The following is a 23,288-nucleotide window of genomic DNA, read 5'->3' on the forward strand; positions in this document are numbered from 1 at the left end:
GAAAATATGCTTAAACTATAATTATAGCTAATTAAACTTCAATTATTTGTCAAACTCTTTGTAAGATAGTAGTAGGCTACACTAACAGTTTTATAAAGACATATAAATATATATTAATTATAAATAAGAAAACAACATGTCACCATATGACCATTGCTGTATTTTTGTGGATAGTCTTGATTTTGACAATCAAATCTTCATGTAAAATATCAACTTAATACCATTAAAATTAACTTAAAGGGTTATAGTGAGCTTACTCTTCAGCACGGCAGGCATAAAACGAGTCCCTTTATGACTGTCTAAGTGCTATTTTTGTAATGTCAGGCTGTCTTTGTTTAAAATGCATCACATTATTTTGTCAAATCAAATCCTCATTCTACAATATCAGCTCCCCAGCATGCATTATTTGTATAATCTTCTACACTAATCTGGCAAAAATGTAATTCTGTGCCCCATAATCCAGATATTAATATAATGTAATCAAAGCTAGGAAGGAAAACACTCATTTTATTAAACCTTTAGTCACTCTCAGTGATACAAATGTGTGTTTACAGGTGACAACAGAAGTCATGTTTAATGTAGAAAGTGTATTTTTATTATTTCAAACTTCACCTTACACCCAAATATGGTCTTCACCTCATACCTGTCTCCCTCCTTCCCTCTTTCTGTCTCCAATTACAAAAACTACTCAGAGCATGTCACCGTGCACAGTCCTATTTTCCTCTTAGGTCTCCTTTATCGCTGTGCTCTGGTGGAGATCAGCGACTGAGCCGCAGAAGTGAATGTAGTTAGTGACAGAGGGACAACTAGCTGCCAGTGGGTTTGAAGAGGGCAGCATGAGGATGGTCCAAAAAGAGAGAACAAGAGAAACAGGTATGAAGAAAAAACTTTGCTGTGTACCCCTGTTCCCCCAGCCCTACCCACCCTCTAATGCAACCCCCCTTTTTCTAAATGGAACCAACAAAACAATCATTGGCTGGTTATTTACATGCACAGTATCCCCACTGCTCCCCCCCCTCCCCCCCACCCCCCATAGACACACTAATGCCTGATCCCAAAGCCATCTGCATCCCTATTTAACAGCATTACATGTACAGTAACTTACTTTCCTGAAAACAAAATATCCTGGCAATGGACATTTGACTTGAAGTAACTCAGAACTTTAGAGGATGAGTCTGGTGATATTCTGTATTTTTCTTATTGTCAACAAATTGCATGAAAAGGCCAAAACCAACAATGAATTATTTCTACTAACAAGCCTGATATAGTGTATTCCTTCTGTCAGATCTATTTAAAGACACACTGTTGCACTGGGTGACATGTTTCTTCTGTATGATGAAGTTGTGCACTGTAGATTATTTTGAGATGATCCCACATACACCATCCTGCCGCTGTAAATACTCACTAGCGCTGCTGAAAAGCTTTACTGCTGTGAACAAAAGTATGGAGAGATGGATGCACACATTGTTGGTTTTGGTCAATAATTAAATATATAAAATATCGCCAGCCTGATCCTTTTAAGCTGTTCATCCTTTCTGCTCCACCAGCTCTGTTTTACTGTCTCAGCAGGCAGGAGCTGTAATGTAAAAAGCTTCAATGTCAACAGTGGTTTTAACGGCATGGGAGGAAGGAAAGATGGCTTTGGGAATCGTAAGACTGCTCTAGTTTGACACCACCACATTCTAAAATGACAACAGGTACGAGCCGTGCCTCGGTTTATTATGTGACCCCACCCCCACACACACACACACACACGAGCACCCAAAAAAAAAAAAAAAAAACTAATTCACAGGGACACTGAGTGGTAAGAGTCCAGGGTGCAACCACAAAGCACCAGCTAGTCCTGTGGGGTTACACAATCACACACATACTTACACATACACACTTGTGGTGAGCTGGCAGTTAAGTGAAGTGTGTCTTCGGTGATTTGACAGAGGTGTCCCCAGCTCTTGTTCTCTGTATCTCTCCTCCTCCTTCTCCTCCTCCTCCTCCTCCTTCCTTCATCTTATCACACCACCTGGCATGCTGGTTCTTCCCTGAGCTCTGTACATTCTATTCAGGGCTGTATTTCTTTCTTTCTCAGACACAAGCACACATGCACACACGCACAGACGTCTCTCCCTCTGGGTGGGGTAAGTCCCTTCCTCTGGTAAACTGTGACACACAGAGTGAGTGTAATCAAGGCAACCGCCGCTTTCCATCCACAGTGACACCGTCAGGGTTTGTCCTGAAGGGGGCGCTACCAACAGTTAACCAGCCCTGTGATGGAGAGGGGGATAAGATCAGGAGTTCACACAGTCAGACATCAATGTTACACAGCACACTGCACTTTGATGTATTTGCACTAAAAATGGCACTCCGCTGATTTTACACATGTAGTTTGGTTTACTTGTCATGAGGACCTGAGAAAACAGTTTATTACAACAGAATAATGTGTTATGTGGCTCTAGAGGGAGCTTTTTTTTTCAACTTGACGAACTGATGATGTCACTTGGACTGAGATATCCCTTATGACATCATCATGGTTATTCTGGGCTTGAGACTTAGAAACCCCCCAAAAAGTTCTTCTTGTTCTAGTTAGATGTTTGAGCTTCACTGTGCAGAGTGATGGAAAGTGGAAGGTTTCTTTTGAATATCTGATTTTAAGGGGCGGGGCCTACAATCATGATTTGGGACATCACAAATAGTTTATAAGTCAATCCCGGTCCAGCATATTAAAGCCTCCAGTACATACACTGAGAATGGGCTTTACAGGGAAGCAGGAGATCTCTTGTGTCCAGCAGGAAAACTTTAGAAATGAACATTTGCAAATTCACATATTCTGGAATTTTTAATCAGGTAAAAGGAGTTTACAGATTTTAATATGGAAATTATATATTTTATGTATTAATCAGACATACATTATTGTCCCAAGTAGACTATTTGCATATGTCTTAATTCATGTCTGGAGGGGGAACCTACACTAGGGACTAAAAGAGTCAAGATATCTCTGCTGCATTTATTTTCATCTGTGAGGCCCTAAACTTTTTAGAAGTGCAACACTGTATTTCTGGAGGACCCCTTCAAAGACAATCATTAAACAATATGATAAAAAATATAAAATTTGTAACTCACGTGTAAAGAGGCTGCAGTTGCAGATGAGAGGACTTCTGAGGAGGCTGGTAGCCATACGAGTCAAAGCCACCAATGAAATCAACTTTGGGGGGGAGAGAGAGAGAGAGAGAGAGAGAGAAAGGATGACATCATTCCTCTTTCCCTTAAAATCTTTTTTTTTTCACCAAGTGTTGTATTTCAAGATCAGATTCTATTCTGACATGAAAATCTATTAAGGCATCAGATGGTATCGTAGTGCTTTCAGTATACCTTTATAACACCCGCTGTGACATCAGAATCTGCACCAATACATCATCTTTCTCACTGCTTCTATGTCACTGATACATTGTTCTAATCTTTCTCAATCGATTCAGAGGAACAAACTTATGTGGTGCCAGCTGAGAAAGAAACAGTCCCTGATTGTCTACATCAGTGGAGATGTAGACCACAACTTAGGGATCTGTTTTCTCCTGAGGCAAGAGCCAACAATTTAATAAAAATTGGTATATTGGTATCAGGTGAATATATTGGCCAATACATAGAAAGGTAGAGAGCAGAAATACTTAAGATATATATATATATATATATATATATATGCATATATTAATCAACATGGCCTCAAAAGTATATTATTAATGCATAAAAAATAAATTGATATTGCATGTCATTGTTCTTTCGTCAACCCCACTATGTTATGACATGCATATGATTATAACGTAACATGTTAAACATCACAAACGAAACATGACACTTCCTTTTACAGGAACTCAAGCTTATGACGTCACATAATTTTCTCGTCTGAGTGAGAGCGAAAAACACTCACGAGCGTCACGCTAGGAGAAGAACCATTCAGACACACACAGATGGCACACCCAAGCCAACAGACAAGCACTAGCCAGCAGACAGACGGACACTCTGGCGGCGGGAATATTCCGGCAGACATCTTTTAACGCTCCCCACAGATGGAGTGCTCAGATCACCCAGAGGGAACCCTCTGCGGTGATGCTGCTCAGCATGACTCAGGCAGGAGAAAACAATGAGCACCAACATCCAAAGCCACGGATTGCTAACACAAAAGCCCTCTCGACAGTATGACACAAGTAAATCTAATCGGCTGAACAAGGCGCTAGAGGAGGATCAACAAGCTTTTAGGAGAAGACAAAAGCACTCACAGCTGTCCTCGTCATCCTGGAAGACTTTGCTCACGTAGCAGGCGTATACGAAGCCAAAGAGCTGTGGGTGAAGAGATGGTCAGATATTAGGTGACTGTTGTTGTACACGCTGAGTCACTTTTGACTCATACTCATACTGTGTTTCATAGAAATGATTTAGCTGAAGGTTGAGTTCCTAAAAGTTCATAAAGCCAGATGAATGTAAAAGAACCACAGTGTACGATTGTGTGTGTGTGTGTGTTAAATACGTACAGCCAATAGGATCTGAATGGCTGAACTCAACACCTCTATGTACTGGTAGTCAAGGAGACACCCGGACACAGTGATGACATGGTGGTCATCAGGGGCGATGCGTGAGTCTAGCACTGGCGTTACCAAGCAACCAGGACCATGCTCCATCCACCACGAACGATGAAGGGATGTGTTGAACGTCATGAGAATGTCCCTGTCCTGAACACACACACACACACACACACACACACACACACACACATAAAAGTAGGGTCAGAACTAATGATTATTCTCACTGCTGATTCCTCAGCTTATGTTTTTTATTAAATGAATAGTCGACAAAATGTCGCAATTTCAAGGTGACATCAATTCATAATGATACAAAGCAGAGAAACATTTAGATAAAGCAGGAAAAAAACAGCATATCCTCAGATTTGAGAGGCAGAAACCAGAGACTTTTGACATTTTTGCATAATACATGATTTAAACCAGAGGGTCTCAACCTGGGGTCGGACCCTCACTAAGAGGTCACTGGGTAAATTTCAAGGGTCGCAATACAAGTTGCTTAAAAGGATAAGAAAGCATAAAAAACATATTTCTGCCACACAAAATCAGACCTCATTCTTTAAAATCTTTGTTTTCTTCTTATCTTCTTATCTTATCTTAAGGCCTCTAAAAAAGATTCAGTAAAAACATTTTGGAGAAGAAACAATCATTATATCTCAGAAGCTATAATGAGAATTAGCAAAAAGACAGGAGTTTGGGAACTGGTGAGTTAACAATTGATTAAATATCAAGCAGCAGATCCATTAATACCTAACTAAAGACAGAAGAAGAGAGTGTTTATAATTAGAGCAAACATCCAAGTTGTTATCTTTAACTTACCTGAGACAGGTTTCCAACCTCCAGGTAGAAGCAGATAATGAATGAGTTCCAACCCACCCAAAGGACCAGCCATACTGCATACTGCCAAACACACAAAGACATCAGTTTCTGATACAGTAACTACACACACACACACACACACACACACACACACACACACACACACACACATGTATCCATTTAAAGTAAACAGGAGCTGCTGAGTGATATACTCACAAAGATGAGGTATCTGAAGCGAAACTGCACGGTGCCGAACATGCCCAGGATGACGGCCATAATGTGCAGGAAGTTGGCCAGGATGGGAGCCCACTGGTAGCCCAGAAAATCAAACACCTGTCTCTGCAGGGCTGCCACCTAGGGGACAGGGGGAGGGGGGTCATACACACACACACACACACACACACATTAGGGAAAAGACACATACATACATACAAACACACACAACAGAGGACATATGCAAATACAACACACACATAGAAACACAACACACACTTAATCAAGGCTTCACACACGCACAGACAGTGACAGGGACACACATACACAGGTCTGCCGCAGTTGTTTCCATGGTAACTGCCTGGAGCACCAGCCAGTCCGGCGACTGTAAAAGAGGAGCACCCCCCTAAAAAAGCTCCCCCAAACTAATGAGAAGCTATGGGCCGAATCCCCCTGCCACACTCATCAGCCCTGCAAACAATAGCCGGGACAACAAGCCCTCACACTGCCGCTGTGCATACCCCGCATCATGCTCCACTACAGGAGTAGCTGATACTGGCTCACATTACACACTTATTACATTTTAGAGGAACAGTCTGGAGCTATTTGTAGGCACAAGGAGCAGCTAACTTTAACTCCAGAATGGAGACCAGATGGTGAACAGGGCCTCCTTGTCCCCCTTGTGCTTAAAATTCACATGGTTTTTGCCAGAATGGGGCTATCACCCCTCTCTCTCTCTCTCTCTCTCTCTCTCTCTCTCTACAGACATACAGACCACCCCGACACCAAAGCGCCCCTCTGCCCTATTCCTCTTCTTCTTAAAAGACACACACACACCCTCGTCTGTAATGTGGCATGCACCCCAGCAGCTGCAGCTCAAAGCATTTTTATTGACTGTACAGAGAGGCCGGACAAAAATGTCTGATTACAATGTGCGTGTCTGTGGCACGCTGCTCTAATTATATCTTTATGGTGAGCGTTAGAGGCAGCTTAGGACGCCCACACAAACATACACACACACACACACACACACACACACACACACACACACACTAGGATATACACACTCACCAACTGCAGTGAACATATCACCAGCAGCGTGCATCTTCCGTCGCACTTCCCCATCTTGGAGGGCTCTTGACGCGGCTTAGAGCCGCGGAGGCTCCGGGGGAATGACGGGTCCCCGGTCAGATCCAGACTGCCTGGCCGTCTCAGCTCACACCATTCCCGGCTGAATAGACCTGCACAAGGCCGCCGCCTCCTCCGGTAACGCTGGTCTGGCGCTTCCACTCACAGCGAGTGACCCATCTTGGCCGCTGTTTTTGTCGGTAAATAGGCCTACCAATCGCGGGTGGTTTTCAGGAAGGAGAGAGAGAGGGGTAGGAGAAGGAGGAGGGTTGGGGTGGGGGTAGGGGGGGGGCGTCCACTTCACGCCGGCCTGCTGCGGTCCGACCACCACCGACAACCGAATCACCTCGGCCACACCTTCCGTAGAGGGGACACACAAAGGCACAAAGAGAGACGGAAAGCTGTCATAATCTGCCCCAGGCTACAGACAGAAATGAGCATCATATGATACCGGATCACACGGGGGAGGTGGGGAGGAGGGGACCGACCCCGCAGCGTTACTACGGCTAACGTTTGGCTACATGCAATCTGGACACAAAGCAGCCCGTTGTGACTCACGGTTTTCTAGGAACGGAAGAGTCCTCGTCCCCTCACCCCCCACACACCCCCCCAAAATAAATCCCGTCGTCCCGATCTCCTCTAACTGTTGGGGGAAAGAAGTTAACGGGGAGATCTGCTCACCAGTACCGGGGTCTGGGCTCCTTCGCTCCGTCTCTCAGCGTCTTTTGTCAACAATCGGTGCCGGGGCGGGCGCAGGAGGAGCCGGGGGGGGAGAGGGAGAGAGAGAGAGAGGCGAGGGGGTGGGGGCTCTCAGTCACCGCGACCCCCTCGAGGAGCTGCATGGATTCTGCAGACCCGCGTGCGTGTGTGTGTGCGCGCGGCCGAGCAGCAGCCCCGCGAGGCGTTCGGAAGGAGCACAAAAGAAACTGGGGCTCGCGGAGGAGGAGGAGGAGGAGGAGGTTCAGACAGCCGAAAATAATAAAGTCTGTGATCGCCTCCCGAGTGCGGACACAAACACAGACCGAGGAGAGACCACCGAGCCGCGGACACGCTGCCCCCCTCAGCCTGCGGTTCCTCCGAGCGGAAAACACAATTAACAGCCTTGTTTAATCTCTGCTACTTACTGTGAGCAGTGCGACAGTGTAACAACAACTGAGCTCCACATAAGAGAAGTTCAGATATCACTGATGGAAAAGGCAGATAATCAACGCTTTATTTGGTTATCAGTGACGCCAAATGACAATCAGTGCCATTACTTGTCATATCCAGTTTATTACAACAAATCTTACATTAATTTGTTCCTTAAACTGATTAAACATATGAAGTATGTTCACCTCTAACTGTGCTCTGTACTGTAATGCACCATAATCTGCTGCAACTTTGACTGATCACTTGTAATAACGGAATTTTCCCATTTGTATTCATCTCTGGTTTAATCAATCTTAACTATTTAAATGATCTTTTCCCATTTTATCGTTTTAAATTAATTTATCGAACCCTTAAAGCACTTACAGTGTGATTGATTGAAAGGTGCTGCAGAGGAACGCTCAAAAATATTTAATTTAATAAATTAAGTGACACGAAATCAGAGCCCTACTTAGCAAACCCATGTTCATTGTGCAATTAGATTGGACTTAAAAAAAAAAAACATGAATATCTGCAGTCACACATGTCAGTAGGTCTAGATAGTGCAAATTAAACTGACCTGATTAATTTATCACCACAGATACACTAATCCAGACCTTGAAAAAGCTCTATTCCTGCACTTAATGAGGCAAGATGGGGGGGAAAAAAACAATAAAAACTCATTATTTTATTTTTGTTTAAGAAATAAAGAAGTTCTGTCAGTAAAATAAAAAAAAATTAAATTAAATATCAAAGTATGTAAACTATACTGTCTATTGAGAATTGTAAAAGGTTTATAGGGAATGGAGAGGTAGTTATTAGTTTATTTGCCTTCAGAACATCAGTGGGTTTTGCTTTGTGATTTGTCTAAAACAAAAATGACCCATGATTGACTTTTATTGGCTTGATAATTTTGATGTAATTTACTGAGCGGGTCAGGACAGATCTGGACTTCCTGTTCACATTTAAAACATTTAAACTTCCACAGAAAACACAGTCTGTTGTCCTTCATTACGTGTTGCCTCAGTGTTCATATTAAAGCTCCGCTTCTTGTCAATATTAATGTGTTAACATGTGAGGAACAGATGATCAGTCTGAACTCCAACCATTAACTTTTTTAATCTTCACTGCTCGTCTTGTTTATAATAAACCCCTCACTCGTACAAGTAACACCACTGTTGTTTTCTTTAAAAGGAGCAGATTAATTATATAAAATAACTTGTTTTATTTGTGTATGGACAGATAACCCACATGCAACAGACTGTCTGTTTTTACTCAAGTTTAGTGGATAAAACCAGCATGTGAAACTACTATAAACACAGAAAAAGCACAAAGACAAAATAATCTACAAAATCCTTTACAGAATACAGAAGTTTATTAAAAAGAAACAAATCAGAATTTAAAAAAAGAAAACAAGTCGTTGTGGAGGTTGTTGAGACTGAGCATAATAAACTTCAAACACACGTCCTGAGGTTGTTTTGTGACGAGCTGAAGCACATGAAATTACAGACACTCCTAACCCATTGTCGAACACCACCCATCCACTTCTGAAGCAGGACCCTCGCTTGCTGGACACGCACACACACACGCACTCACGCACACACAGACACGCACTCACGCACACACTCATCCAGGCTGACACGCGTACACACACACACTCTACTGAATTTCTCCCATGTAGAGCCGTTTATCACTGGAGCCAGACAGCACTATGTGGAGGAACAAAGACAAAAAGATGATTAAACTCCTATTGTTAGTCATAAGCCTCAGGTGTACGAACCATTAATGTCAAATTAAATCTAACAGACAGAAAATAAGTGTTGGGTGATGACAATATTCTGTCAAAACCACATGAATATGAAAATCCTCCATTACCTCACGTCCTTCAAGCTTAAAAAGCATACGCTTTCTATAAAAAGTTTAGGACCCTTACTTAGAACATATGTTGTTATCTTTCTTACTGCAATGGTTAACCGTCCTAGTCTGTTTCTATAATTTTTCTACCTGTAGCCATGTTTATTTACATATTTAAAGATTTCTGTGGTAGGGGTGGGTGAGGGTTAGGGATGGATATAGGACAGGAAAGGGAGGCAACTGTTATAAATATATTCTTTAAAAAGGACCAGTGTGTAGGATTTAGTGGCATCTTCACTGGACCTTTGAAACAAAAAGCTAACCTGTTCCTCAAGTCTTCAAATATCTCCACCCCATCCTTCTAGCATGTATTTCAGACTCACCTATAGGCTCCTCTGGGTGAAAGGCCACTTCGTTGACAGAGCCAGCGTGGCCTGGCAGCTTGTACAGGATCCTACGTGATGTGGTGTCCCAGATATACACAAATCTATAAAAACACAGATAAACAGCCAGAATGACTCCTGATGTGAGACGATGCAAAGCCGAGACATTGGAGACTGACGGGTTTTTGGTACAATGCATTGTGTGCAGTGTATTTATTTCAAGTTATGCCGTTGTTGGTGGACTGAGACAGAAAATCAATTGCAAGAGGTAAATTGCACAGAGATTACAGCTAGCTTGCAACTTAAGATGGACACGTGTTTATAAAGATGGACCTCACTAATAATGTGCTTATTTAAATAAAGTATCACAGTACACCTCTGGACACAAACTAATGGTTTAATGCATTGTTTTCCTTTTTAACCTGTTTATTTATTTAAAAAAAAATTTTATTTCATCACTCACAAAAGATGAAACATTCTATAATATAACAAAATAACATTTCCCATAACTAAATAAACCTTCATCTTGCATGTAAATGTGGTTTGTGTTTCTCTCACCTGTCAGCTGAGCCTGCAGCTATCTTACTGCCGTCAGTAGACCAGGAGCACCTCAGCAAATTCTGAAAGACAGGAACAGATGTTAGAAAGTGCATTAGCAACATGACACAGCCAGTCTACACATGAGCTACTGTTACAGTAATAAGAGGAAAGATGAACGTCTTTATTAGAAAGGACAGCGCGGTGATGGTGGGAGAGGCAGGAGAGAATGAAAGGTGATGTCATGCAGCCGTGGCCGACAACAGGCGTAAACAGGTTTGCAGCTGTTAGTCGCTTATGCACAAAGTTAGACTCACCATCAGTTCACAAGATGAACGTGCTGTTTATTGCGTGTCAGAAATTGAAAAGTTTTGATGTGTTTTCAGGAAAAGAAAATCTGTGGCACAGTGGCTAGATTCTGCTAGGTGGCAAACATAATTTCTGCCTTCCAAATGTATCCAATCTCTCACCCTGGGTCGTACCAACAATGGAAAGCAGTATCAGGGCATTAGGTTCGAATACACCCTGGACTACAGAGAGGGTCAGAGAGATATTTATGTTACCTTTTCAAAGTTGTGAACATTTCCCTGGAAAATCTTCACACACCTCTCCTTGGGTGCGAATGGTCGGACATCCCAAATACGCACTACACAGAGACACAGAAAGATTGGGCCACATAAAATTCAGTGTTATGACCCGAGAAAATGCGTTTCTGGTGCTGTAAATATACACACAAGTATCCTACCTGTGTTGTCCATGGAGTTTGAGAGGAGGTATGATCCCTCAGAGCTCAGGCTGAGTCCAGTTACTGAGTCACCGTGGCCGTGCATGTTGTAGATCAGCTTGTTCTGCCTCAGGTCCCACACCTGCGCAACACAAAGGACATCTTTCAACAGGGTTTATACAAAAAGGACACAGTATATAGGCCTATATGTAAAGAGAAAGGAGCAGGCTTGAGCTGTAGCAATATCCAAAGGCAAAGAACCAGTTCTCAAGATTGTAACTAGAGTCTAAAAGGGTCGTCCACACCAAGAACAATAACTATAACGATGTTAGCATCCACACTATGAATGCTGACACTGCTGCTATGAGAGTTGTTGTCTTTTGTCATCTTTTATTCATACTTTAGTTAAAAAAACAAAAGAGGACATAAGTAAGGACGAAACAGACGTCAGAGACCACATCACTGCCGATTAGTCTCAGGTAAAGTTACGTTTTTTAATGTGTAATTTACTGTTGGATATTACATTAATCATAAATAAAAATGTTCTCACGGGACATGGACACACTACAATACAACATGTCAACTGCAAAATCACAAAGGAGCCTGCAGCAGGGTTAGTGGAAGAAGTAGGTAGCAGAATGAGGACAAAAAACCAGAGCAATTCTTGAACATCATTATAAAAGATGCAAGAGTGAAGAGGATGTACTGTTGCAAAGCATTTACCATTTCATGGGATTAGCAGCACCTGAGGGAGGCATTTATGCAGCACACTGACAATGAGCTAAATACTGTGTTTAAGCACCTTATTCTACTCAAACCCAAATGAAAAATGCAATGTGTTTCACCAACAACAGATACTGGTCCTTGGCTTCATGATGACACGGTTTCACAGTAAATGAGACACACTTAATCCTAAATGACAGAACTCCTCGCCTTCACCAGACATGTGAGCATTGCCTTGTTCCCGTGTTTAATATTCACAGTAATTCTTATAATCTAAAACAAGACTTATAATGATATAATTTGTCTTTAATCAGAATCAGGTTTTAAGTAGGTTTTCACATACATGGACTTCCCCTTGGTAAGTTGGTGCATAACAATTAAACACAGGAAAATATTAAAAAAAAGATACAAACAGAGACAATAATAATCTCACTGTCATACTTTTATAGAACTTCATAAATTAGGTACTTTGTGGTAGTTTTGTACTGATATTGTGTATTTTTAGACCAAATACATTTCCATCTTTGGACAATGCAGTTAAATTTGATTTGACTGATTCCAATTAGCAACTATATCGAGGAAAAGAAAAAAACACTTTTCTGTAGTGGGTGGTCAGATTTGCTGATATATTCCAATCTAAACCACAGATATAATTTCTTGCACCACGCAGGCCACGCTGTCTTCTATCTACCGAATGAATGAATAAAAAGAGCAATGCTAAGAGTAAGATTTTGACCTGGTAAAGATTCCACAGAGTTCCTGCTCTATTCTATCGACCTATTTCTATGACTTTGCCACAGGAGATGTATGGATGGGAATCCGGGACCAATTCCAAACTGTCTGATCCATCTGAATCGTATGTCATCAAGTTTATAAATTCCTGCCCTTGACCAAGGCACTGACTGAGATCTGGAGTTGGTCCCTGTCCATGGCTTTTATTCCACAGAGGCCTTATCCCCTCCCCCCTGTATTCCGGTACATGTTCAGTAGGATGGAAGCGTCGTACATCGAACAGGCAGAGATAGACTCCGAAGATGTCTACTGACCAGGTAACGTCTGCGTGAATGCCTGCTAGTGTCTTCCATTGAGGCTGCTTCTTATGTCGCTGATGTAGGTGACGTCGCACCGTAAACCAATTTGTGATTCTTGCAAGATTTGGCGGGACGCCACCTTTCAGACTTGCATTGCTGGTTCTACCAACGGCGTCCCTCTCCTGCTTTGCTATCAGGATGATTCGCTATACTACGAGTTTGTTTACCATCGAAATGACTTCGAAGCTGTTATATTAAGGTAAAAATCTTGCATATTGTGCCTTTAACAGCTAATCTGAATTTTTGAAATCATTTTGAAAGAAAATTATATTCCAGGACATTATCCTTTTCAGTGTAAAATCTTCCAGGTTTTCTGTACCTTGATGTCATTGTCGATGCCTCCTGAAAGGATCTGGTCACTGGTGTCATTGAACGTCACCGCCAGCACCTGGTAGGTGTTCTGGAAAGTGTGGATGGCTCCTTTCTTACGAATGTCCCACAGCTACCACAGTGACAAACACATACAGAAACAAGAACCTGATCAGACCAACAACTGAACTTGAGTACATGAGATAAATTAGTAACAGAATATAACAATTCCAAACAAATATCATGCAACATTTACCCAGATAATTAAATTATTTAACCCTAATTGGCAGCTGAAAATCTCACCTTGACTGTCCCGTCATCGCTGCCGGTGCAGATGAGCTGAGGCCCTCGGCGGGCCGGATAGCAGGTGTTAACGAAGGAGGTGTGGCCCTTCAGGCGCTTGATCCTCTCGCCTGTTTCACTGTCCCACACACCCACAGTCTTGTCCGTGCTCGCCGAAAACAGCATGCTGAAATAATCAACGGAAAGAAAGCACAGTTGGTCAACGCTTTTTTACACACATTTATCAGCCTGCTGGATTAACAAAGGATGGCGTCTGTGTTGTCTTGTGCCAAGTATTTCAGCCAGTGAGTAAACTTGAACAAAGGGAAAACGTGAGTAGTCTCTCCACTGATGACAGAAACTAGAGTAAACGGTCGTGTTTGCTTGGTCATTTGGTTTGGACTGCAGCAGTACCATGTTCATGGTATGAAAATTGACGGTTATCATACCTACGTACATTTGGTTATCAATGGTATTTAATCCTCCCATATTAGTGGTATTTAAAAAAAATTATTTCAAGTTTCATGTCTCTCAGGACATAATACTTTGTGAAATTATAATAAAGCATTGGTTCAACCAAAAAATCCTTCTGTTTTCGTTCCTTTAAGGATCACTGTAACTGATAATAAAATAATAATAATAATAGTTGTGTAATATCGTTAAAATCTCCCCTACCACCTTGTTTAGAGCAATAAAAAAAGCCAAAATTTGCAAACTTTCCCACGATTGTGTTATTATTATATCATATATATATGTATATGTGATAATTATAATTTAACAGTTACATGCATATAAAAGTGATTACATCTTAACATCCTAACAAAACTCTTCTCAGTTTGATTATGATCTAATATAAAAGCTAAACAATTACCACCTTTAAATATACTTGCACCTTACCATGGATTCATTGTTTTGACAAGCTCTAACACCAAAATCAAATGAATTAAAAAGGAAAAGTTTTGACTCAGTGAATCAAGAAGAAACCAGTGCCATACTGTCCATGCCTACTTACACTAAATGTTTCCCTTTATTTGTTTATTCACAACTTTAAATGTATACTATTCATAATTTAATGTAGTTTATTATTTTGCGTGTCCATCAGAGTATACGTACGACATTTAACTTCATCACTGATCATTCATACCTGCCATCTGTGTTGTAGTGCAGCTCCATCACTGCTCCACTGTGGCCCTTCAGAGTGGCAAAATTTTCACAATCTCCATACACATTCCACATCACTGCAGGAAAGAAACACAGTGTAAGTTACTTACAACGAGTGTCTGGGAGTTTTATTTTAACATTCATTTTAACAAAGATGTGTGTGTCGGATTGTCCACTGTTTGCACTAGATTCATTGTTAATATCTTACATATGAGCCTGTCAAATCCTGAGGAGGCCAGCGTGGCTCCATTGGGATGAAACTTGCAGCAGTAGACCTCACCCTCGTGGCCAGACATCAGCATAATGGGAGCCTGCAGGCTGGAGCTGCGTGGGGGACCCTATGAGAGACACACATCAATGGTGATATATAGTGGCTGTCTGAGGTTAGGGCCAAGTGAATTAAATACATAATACTGTAGAACAACAAGAAACTCTTCTTTCAGCATTAAAGGCCTGACAGCTCAATATTAGTTTATCTATGGTGTCAGCATATGTGTCAACCAATAAGTAAGAAATGTGAGTACAGAAATGCCAAAGATATGTTTGAGGTTATTTAGAAACAGTATCACTTTTACGTAGTTTGTCAAGGGGAGAGCATCAATATCAGTTATTAATAATAATAATAGTATATATTAGTAAAAGTTATCCAGCTGATGTTTATCACAGTGGACGAGATGATAATAATAAGGCATTTTAAAGAATTGCAGGGATTTGACATAGAACTTAAAGTGTCATGTAAAAACCACAGCCCAGAAACGCTAACTATAAGTACAGTAGTTATAGTTAGTGAACTATTTAACTTTAAAAATTTAATAAAAGTGTCAACAAAACTGAACATTATAATCTATTGCAAGAGTGCTCCATTAGACTCAATTAGTTTTAGCTTGGTGTACCTAATAAACTGGCAATCGAGTGTATATTACAATAACAAGAGGACCTTCTTTTGACATGATTAGTGTCTCACATAAGTTAAAGATGCAGTTGATGTTCACAGTGGACTGAAAGCTGCATTTTTGGGACTTAGAAAAATTACTTAAGGAGAAGTAAAATCGTTAAAATCCCACCCGATAATAAGTCTGAATATCAATGCTTTCCCCAGTCCAATCTGAGCATGGCTGAATGTTAGATTTGATCAGTAATTCCTGCTTTGTCGTTACTGTAATGTTTTTTTCCTCTTCCTGTTTATCCGTTTAGTTTGCGACCTCGTCCCGTTTAAGCAAATATAAACAATTTCTAGTCCAGTTAGTCTACTTAGGAACATATTGGATAAATATGCAGTTGTTAATGACTTTGTATAAGTTTAAGTCACCACTAACACGTTGCTATGAGCACTTTTCTAACAGTATTTACACATATTTATATATATATATATAATGTAGTAGAGTACTCTCCGTACCGTGGCCACGAGTTGCTGGGACTGGGCTGCCGCCACCAGCTCCGTCCGGGGCCGCTTCACGGCGGTAGGAACCACCGCCATGTCCGCCACTCTCTTCTTAGGTTCAATCATCTCGCGTTGGACAACAAAAAAAAACAGCAAAAGTGTTTAATTTTAATGCTACGATTTATAAAAATGAATGGACGTCTTTCGTGGAGAGACGTCGAGCGACTCAGCACCAACGAAGAACAGAGGAGGAGCACTTCCGCTGGCTATGAGGCCTGTGATTGGTCGAAGCTCCAACGGCTGCGATGATTGGTTACTCGGCTTGTTGTTAAACTCAGTTGACCCGGATGTAAAAAGGAAGCAGCTTTGCTAACACGAAAGGTAACAATAAATTTATTATTTTATATATTTTCTCCTAAATTACCGCTATATTATGGACTGTCTATAATGTTACATTTAGGGATTTATACCTCACACATGGATTAGTTATCGTGTTAATGTGTTTTTATCGGATTCACCAGGTAGAGGACAGCGCTTTAATATGGCTAGCTAATGTTAGCCTCACTGCTACTATTAAACCAAGACACTGTTACAGTAGATGTAAAGTTAAAGTTAAGACAGCCTGCTGCACTTTGTTTTTTATTCTATCCAAGAGTTTATGCACATATTTTACCCTCTGAGTCTTATACAAATAAAGTGTGGGTAACTCAGCTCCATCCGAGCGAGAAGAATAAATAAAAGAGAGAGATTACACAATAAAAATGTAAGAATATCGAAGAGGGATCTAACCACTGGACCTTTTCATATTGTTTTAAACTTAAATACATGCTGTTAAGGTGCCTTCAAATGCATCAGAAGCTCTCTACAGCCATCGTTTTTTAAATCCCAGTTTAACCAAATGCTCTTGCAGTATTTATACAATAAAACTTAGAGACATTGTGGTATTTGACCTATTTAGACCTTTTTCTTTTCTTTTTAAGAAAAACCTTTTTCTTCTGGCAACCGTAGAAATTGTACTAACATATATGTTTAAATCACATTAATACACATATAAATCTTAGACCCTTTCATCTTAACCAGGATGTAATTGTTTTGTTGAACAATTTATAAAACTTACAAGTGACTTATAATATTATGAAGACTTTAAGACTGCGTAGTACAGTGTCCCTATTACACTGTTTGAATTACAGCCCATATTTAATGCCAGTCCTCCTGGTATTAATCGGGTTCTAAGAGGTTGTGGTGAAACTGCCTATTTTCAACAATGTTAAAGAAGTTTCTTATAGACCTGTTTATAAAAAGTATCTTGATAAGTGCAAACTGTACAGAGGCTTAAAGTAGACACTGATTTAATGTGCATTTTCTGTAACTTTTGCCCCCAAACACCTAACTGTTGGATTCATCTACAGGATTTCCAATGGACAAAAACAACCTTGAATCACAGCATTACTATTTCATGATACTACGAATAATAAAAATCTGTCTCATTATCAATCTTCTAGATCCACCCATTGATACCTGTGCTCCACCTCAAGTGGGATCATGTCTGACAGTGATGGCCAAGCACCAGAGCCTGCTGGACTGGATGGTCTGCCACCACTGTACAGTATTGCCAAGGGTGAGGTGGTCTCTGTGCAGACCTATGGAGCCTTTGTCAGACTGCCAGGATACAAGAAGGAAGGTTGGTAAAAAACAAAAAGTGAAGAAGAAGAAGAAATAGATATACTTTTTATGTGTATATACTTTTATTGCACACATAACATCACAGATACAAACTGAGTGAAATGATGAAATCAGTAAAAGAAAGCACAAATACCACAAAATACAAGAGAATAAGAAGCAGAGATGCAAAGGCTCACATAATAAGAATCAGAAAACCTTATTATGAAAATACCGTAGAGCTTGCATTGGGTGAAACAGTTAAACCTAAAGTATAAGAAAACCTATAAAACAGAGAATTGTGCAGTGGCAGGAAGATGCCAACTCAACACCTGCAGGTAAAAGCACTGAGTCAGAAATGGGACTTTGTCCAGAGCTGAAAACAATGCAGAGTGAGAGCAGAGGAGGCAGGAACCTCGTTCCCAAACTCTAGTGCATAGTGTCTCCGCAGTCTGTGCCAGTGCTGTCTCAGCCAGCGTTAGGAGAAGAGACAGCAAGGCACCTAGGCTACATGATACTACGAGAGTATGGTTTCAATATTTCCACAGAATTCCTTCTCTGATTGCAGGAAGAGTTTTGGTTATTATCAGTTTGTTTTTAGGTTGGGGGCATCCTGCAATCTGAGGGTACAACACAGCATATAACAGATGATGTGGAGATATTGCAGTGCAAGGCAATGTTTTTATATGTCAGTACACTCGCCATTAAAATTAATTTAGTTTTTTCCAGACACTGACTTCCTAGGAAAATAAATCCAACATAATGTGCTTGTCGAGAAAGGAAGTGTAGCAGGGGTTTGGGGTAGGGCAGAGTTGTTAAGAAGTGGAATAGATTGATTATATCTCATATCTATATTTACATATAGATTACGGTGTGATACGATGCATATGATTTGTTGAAGCACAATTGTTCTTGACCAGCATGTTATACAGAACATCTCATTTTCACCACCGGAGGGCAGACTGGGCAGAGTTTCTTGGAATAAATTCAGCACCCTGAGACATTGACATCCTATGAAAATATATTTTTATAATTAAAAATTTCTAATAAGAAAACACAATGTTAAAATCTTAAAAATAAAGTCTTTTTGTGTGTCTAAATCTAAAATATGTATTTATTACATTGATATCTGTAATTTTCTCTGACACATTCAGGGCTGGTACATGTGAGTGAAATGTCAGCCACACGGGTTGAGAGTGCCTCAGAAATTGTCGATATGGGGGAACAGGTGTGGATTAAAGTCATTGGGAAAGAGGTAACCATACACACACACACACACACACACACACACACACACACACACACACACACACACACACACACACTGTCCTGTTGCAGGATGACTGTAGCTCTGCCCCCCTGTCTCTCAGATTCGGGATGACAAGGTGAAGTTGTCCTTCTCAATGAAAGCTGTCAATCAGGGAACAGGACGGGACCTGGACCCAAACAATGTTATGGCAGAGTAAGTGCTTACAGTTTTATTTTGTCATATGTCCTATATGGAAGACAGGTGTGTGTCATCATGGTCTCTCTGTGATTATAGGCAGGACTCCAGGAGACGTAAGCAGTTTAGAGATCACACAGGCAACAGGATCACACTGGAGGCTGTGCTCAACACAACATGCTCAAAGTGTGGCTGCAAGGGTACAACAACAAAATGAAACAACAGTTACATAATACACGGACTGCATTTGGTTCCCACAACTTTCTACTGGGACATTTGCTTGAAATCACTATAAATCTGTGCATCAGTTTTACTAAATCATTACTCTTTTCAGGTCACTTCACAAAGGACTGTTTCTCTGCTCCGGGCTTGCAGTATGCTCTTTTGCCTGAAGAGGGCGATGAAGAGCCACAGCAGCAGCAGCAGCAGCAACAGCAGCAGAGCGCCACAGTTGCACCCCAGCAAGACTCAGAGAAAAAGAAAAAGAAAAAGAAGGTCAGTGTGTGGCAGCTAATTTCCTGTGTCTTTCACTTCCTTTTTTTTCTTCCAGGTCCATCTTTCTTTTTGTTTCTCTCTGCTGTGCGTCATCTGATGCAACAACCCACTCATCTGACCATGGATGTCTGTGTTTGCTAACACTGCTTCATGGGAACCATCAAAAGGGTTGTTTTGAAAGAGTACAATATAGTTTTGTGCTGATATAATGAGAAATATTTGTTTAGTGATAGTTTTTTTGAAGGTACTGAAACTGTGGTCTGCTTATTCACGTATTTCTGCGTTCTCATTGTTCAAGTTCCTTTTTATTGCCACACAAAACAAGTTCTCCTCTTGTTATGTTTATCCTTCAGGAGAAGAAAATGAAGAAGAAGAGGAAGAGGGAGAGGAAGGAGTCGGAGAGTGACAGCAGCAGCAGTAGCGAATGCAAATCCAAGAGCAGGCGCCGCGACCACTCTCCTGATAGAGAGGACAAAAAGAAGAAAAAACACAAGAAACATAAATCACATAAACACAGCTGAGACGACTACACGGCTCAGACGCACATCTACAGTCGCACACACTGCAGCTATCAGACTGACGCAAAAAGGGGAAGTGGGTAGCAACAGATGGAGTGACAGACTTCTAGCTGTGTATCTTTTAATAACAAACACTTATTATAGAAACCTTCATTCATTTAAGTTCAGGAATGTTCTTCCTACTGTCTCACCATGTCATTGGAGGCACATTAACACCTCCTATCAAGTTTTAAAAATCAAAATTGGTCAACATGAAAGTGCTTCAAACAAATATCAGACGATAAAGCCACACTTGTCCCGAAGTAACCTCTAGCTCCCCCTCAGAGGGAGACGTTTACACATCATAAGTAACCAGATAGGTGTAAGCAATATGGCAGCAAGTTGCTATCCCTCTTCAAATCCAGATATTGTTTACAGCTATCCTGTTTCTTATGCTCTGGGAAATCCATTAAGCAGATGTGGAGACAGTAAAGCTCACTCTTGGGAGGGTTTGACATGAAAAATCCTTCAGATAATCCACAAAGAGGAAGACAGACAGACACACACACACACGCACGCACACACACACACACACACTATGTAGGAAGTAGTAAAACACAAACAGGACGTGTAATGCAGCACAAGTGAGCGTGACAGGAACCGCAAGCTATGGTGATATCCTGTGGTTGTTCGCCGCTTATTGTGCATTTGTATGTACATACATGTGTGTATTCGTGTATTTTGCCTCCAGGGGACTGCTAACAGTACACACAACCCTCATCCTGCATGTCAACTGTTAGCTCCATTAAAGGTGTTTTTATTTGTAATGTGCCTCTTGATGTCTTTGTTCTTGGACCTTGAACTCATAATGTTGCTGTTTTAGAGTAAGATCCCAGGAGACCAAAACACACACCAGAAATTCTCAGGGTGGGTCTGGTCCATCCTGGGGTCACATGAAGTTAATGTTTTCCAGTAAGGGAAGGCGTCTCAGGCCTGGACTGAGGGATCTACACAACACGAACTTTACGTTGGGTCACGTCCTTTTGTAAGACAAGAAAGGGCAACGTTAGGAAATCAACCTGGTTTCTTCTGTGTTGTTTGGACCTATATAGTCTGAGCTCATACTTGCAGGATTGTGGAGGAATAAATTGTTTCCAGTTGCTGTAGTTTGATACAATTCCAGTTCACTGGCCAGTCTCATGACTCCTCTGCATTTTTTTTTTACATTCTCCTGTCCTGTCCTCTTGTTTGTGCCAGACAGATGTACAAGCTGAATTTAATATGGTCAGTTAAACATTTAGTATCATCCTGAGCTTTCACAACCACAATGGTGAGTGTGTGTTGCATTATTGCAAATAATTTGACAATGACAACAGTCAGTGAACAGAAAGTTCAAGTGGAATCTGCACGTATCTTTAACTTGTATTACAATGTTTGATTTGGAACTGGGTTTTTTGTTTTTCTTTCACGATATCCTTGAAACATTTCTACTTCCAAAAGGGAATAACCAATTTATCTTGTAAATTTAGTACATTGTATTGGAATGACTTGGCAAAAAAATAGAAATATTTAGTCATGATCCAAAGTGTTCCTTCAACCTGATTATGGCACTAGATTGGATGTCAAGGGATCACCAAGGTTATTACAATTAATCCTGTGGGGGGATATGAAGGTATGTATGAAAGGCAATCCATACAGTTCATACAGTTGAGTAAATATTTCAGTTTGGATCAAAGTGGTGGACCGACAGACAAACATCATCCACAAGGTGGTGTGAAGCGTGTGAAGGCTCTGGAAAAAGAAATTTGAGTCAAGATTTTTTATTTGTTTGTTTTTTATCAAATTACTTGCCAAGGTCATGAATGAAACTTAATTATTTAAACCTACTACGAGCAGTTTCTAGCTGGTTATGAAATGGTCTCAATTTAAAACTGCTCCCTTTATATGACCTACATAAACGAAGAACAAAGATTGATTATTTCTATATAGTTAAACTGTATAAAATTAAAAACAAAAAAAAAGTTAAAGTTACTGCTTGAATGAAGTTTGCTTGTTGCACATGTTTGATCTTTATACTGTAATTCTTGCAGTCATCTTACACTCCACATATACATATATATGTTTGTACATATAATTTTAGTACATCCGTAAACTAATAATTACAGTTATTAATTACTTAATTACCTTCAGATAGGCTCATTTACCCTTTCATGATGCTCCTTCTATAGATGAGATGACCTTTATGGAAACGCTCCATAGTGTTTCACTGCTGAGAAAAGGCCAGCTGTGTTGGGTCTGTCGCTCCACATGTGAATCCATACATAACAGTAATACTGGAAATAAAAATGTTCATGCGTGGTCTCTTTCTTTTCATTTGGTTTTTGTTTTTCATGCAACTGTTTTTACCATTTATCCATTACGTTTAGCTATTTATATGTAGTTCAACTTTTCTGCTCAATTGCTTTTCTCCTAAATACAAATATGTCGCTACAGTTAACAGTATGTATGACACAAGAAGGCAAATCTCTATTTTTGCACAGTGCATGTTTTATACTTTCTTGTGACCATTTCAGTTCAGAGTAACTTGAGGTGGTGGTGACAGAAGGTGGCCTAGATCGTCCTGCGCCCTTTCACCCCTTCACCCTGCCTCTAGTTGGCAGTCTACTGTTAACACATGACATCAATCTTCTATGGGAGGGAATGATCCGAATATAGAAAGCACACACGCACACACCTACTGTACAAGAACAGGACTTAAAAGTACTCACTCAACTAGTACAAGCTTTGACAAAACTTTCCCTTCACTTAGCCAGGGCAAAGGCAAGTGTGTATCACATGTACTGTATGTATAGACACACACACACACACACACACACACACACACACACACACACACACACA

The 23,288-nt window shown here is 40.7% G+C and overlaps 3 protein-coding genes across 6 annotated transcripts; 1 reads left to right on the forward strand and 2 right to left on the reverse strand.

Annotated features, from left to right (window-relative positions):
• Positions 1–572: 572 nt before the first annotated feature.
• Positions 573–7,510, reverse strand: nkain1 (sodium/potassium transporting ATPase interacting 1). 4 transcript variants are annotated; one of them, XM_051389481.1, is made up of 8 exons: positions 7,404–7,510; positions 6,666–7,079; positions 5,598–5,735; positions 5,382–5,462; positions 4,518–4,715; positions 4,266–4,326; positions 3,115–3,196; positions 573–2,259 (listed from the first exon to the last, which is right to left on the reverse strand). In XM_051389481.1, the coding sequence occupies exons 2-8, from the start codon at positions 6,717–6,719 to the stop codon at positions 2,250–2,252; spliced, it is 624 nt and encodes a 207-aa protein (XP_051245441.1). In that variant the 5' UTR covers positions 6,720–7,079; positions 7,404–7,510; the 3' UTR covers positions 573–2,249. The 4 variants fall into 4 exon arrangements, with proteins under 4 accessions (XP_051245441.1, XP_051245443.1, XP_051245444.1 ...); XM_051389483.1 differs by having other exon boundaries at positions 7,410–7,501; XM_051389484.1 differs by lacking the exon at positions 7,404–7,510 and adding an exon at positions 7,281–7,338.
• Positions 7,511–9,203: 1,693 nt separating this feature from the next.
• Positions 9,204–16,534, reverse strand: snrnp40 (small nuclear ribonucleoprotein 40 (U5)). Its single transcript, XM_051389479.1, has 10 exons — positions 16,308–16,534; positions 15,120–15,249; positions 14,895–14,988; positions 13,772–13,937; positions 13,479–13,601; positions 11,367–11,487; positions 11,185–11,267; positions 10,643–10,704; positions 10,085–10,188; positions 9,204–9,556 (listed from the first exon to the last, which is right to left on the reverse strand). The coding sequence occupies exons 1-10, from the start codon at positions 16,416–16,418 to the stop codon at positions 9,507–9,509; spliced, it is 1,044 nt and encodes a 347-aa protein (XP_051245439.1). The 5' UTR covers positions 16,419–16,534; the 3' UTR covers positions 9,204–9,506.
• Positions 16,535–16,584: 50 nt separating this feature from the next.
• zcchc17 (zinc finger, CCHC domain containing 17) lies at positions 16,585–21,214 on the forward strand. Its single transcript, XM_051389480.1, has 7 exons — positions 16,585–16,673; positions 17,795–17,973; positions 19,106–19,206; positions 19,322–19,413; positions 19,495–19,595; positions 19,730–19,890; positions 20,244–21,214. Exons 2-7 carry the CDS (start codon positions 17,835–17,837, stop codon positions 20,409–20,411), a joined length of 762 nt encoding a protein of 253 aa, XP_051245440.1. The 5' UTR covers positions 16,585–16,673; positions 17,795–17,834; the 3' UTR covers positions 20,412–21,214.
• Positions 21,215–23,288: the final 2,074 nt, after the last annotated feature.

The sequence above is a fragment of the Dicentrarchus labrax genome, unplaced genomic scaffold (genome assembly GCF_905237075.1).
Source record: "Dicentrarchus labrax unplaced genomic scaffold, dlabrax2021, whole genome shotgun sequence".
Lineage (NCBI taxonomy): Eukaryota > Metazoa > Chordata > Actinopteri > Moronidae > Dicentrarchus > Dicentrarchus labrax.

Excerpts from the sequence above, each read along its gene's own strand:
- nkain1 (XM_051389481.1), bottom strand. The coding sequence starts at position 6,719 with ATGGGGAAGTGCGACGGAAGATGCACGCTGCTGGTGATATGTTCACTG. Across the intron at positions 4,716-5,381 it reads AGGTTGGAAACCTGTCTCAG|GACAGGGACATTCTCATGAC; the intron begins GTAAGTTAAAGA and ends GTGTGTGTTCAG. Across the intron at positions 3,197-4,265 it reads CCAGGATGACGAGGACAGCT|TTGATTTCATTGGTGGCTTT; the intron begins GTGAGTGCTTTT and ends TCCCCCCCAAAG.
- snrnp40 (XM_051389479.1), bottom strand. The coding sequence starts at position 16,418 with ATGATTGAACCTAAGAAGAGAGTGGCGGACATGGCGGTGGTTCCTACC. Across the intron at positions 11,268-11,366 it reads AAACTCCATGGACAACACAG|TGCGTATTTGGGATGTCCGA; the intron begins GTAGGATACTTG and ends GTCTCTGTGTAG. Across the intron at positions 10,705-11,184 it reads ATGTTCACAACTTTGAAAAG|AATTTGCTGAGGTGCTCCTG; the intron begins GTAACATAAATA and ends CCTGTCTTTCAG.
- zcchc17 (XM_051389480.1), top strand. The coding sequence starts at position 17,835 with ATGTCTGACAGTGATGGCCAAGCACCAGAGCCTGCTGGACTGGATGGT. Across the intron at positions 19,207-19,321 it reads TTAAAGTCATTGGGAAAGAG|ATTCGGGATGACAAGGTGAA; the intron begins GTAACCATACAC and ends CCTGTCTCTCAG. Across the intron at positions 19,414-19,494 it reads CCAAACAATGTTATGGCAGA|GCAGGACTCCAGGAGACGTA; the intron begins GTAAGTGCTTAC and ends CTGTGATTATAG.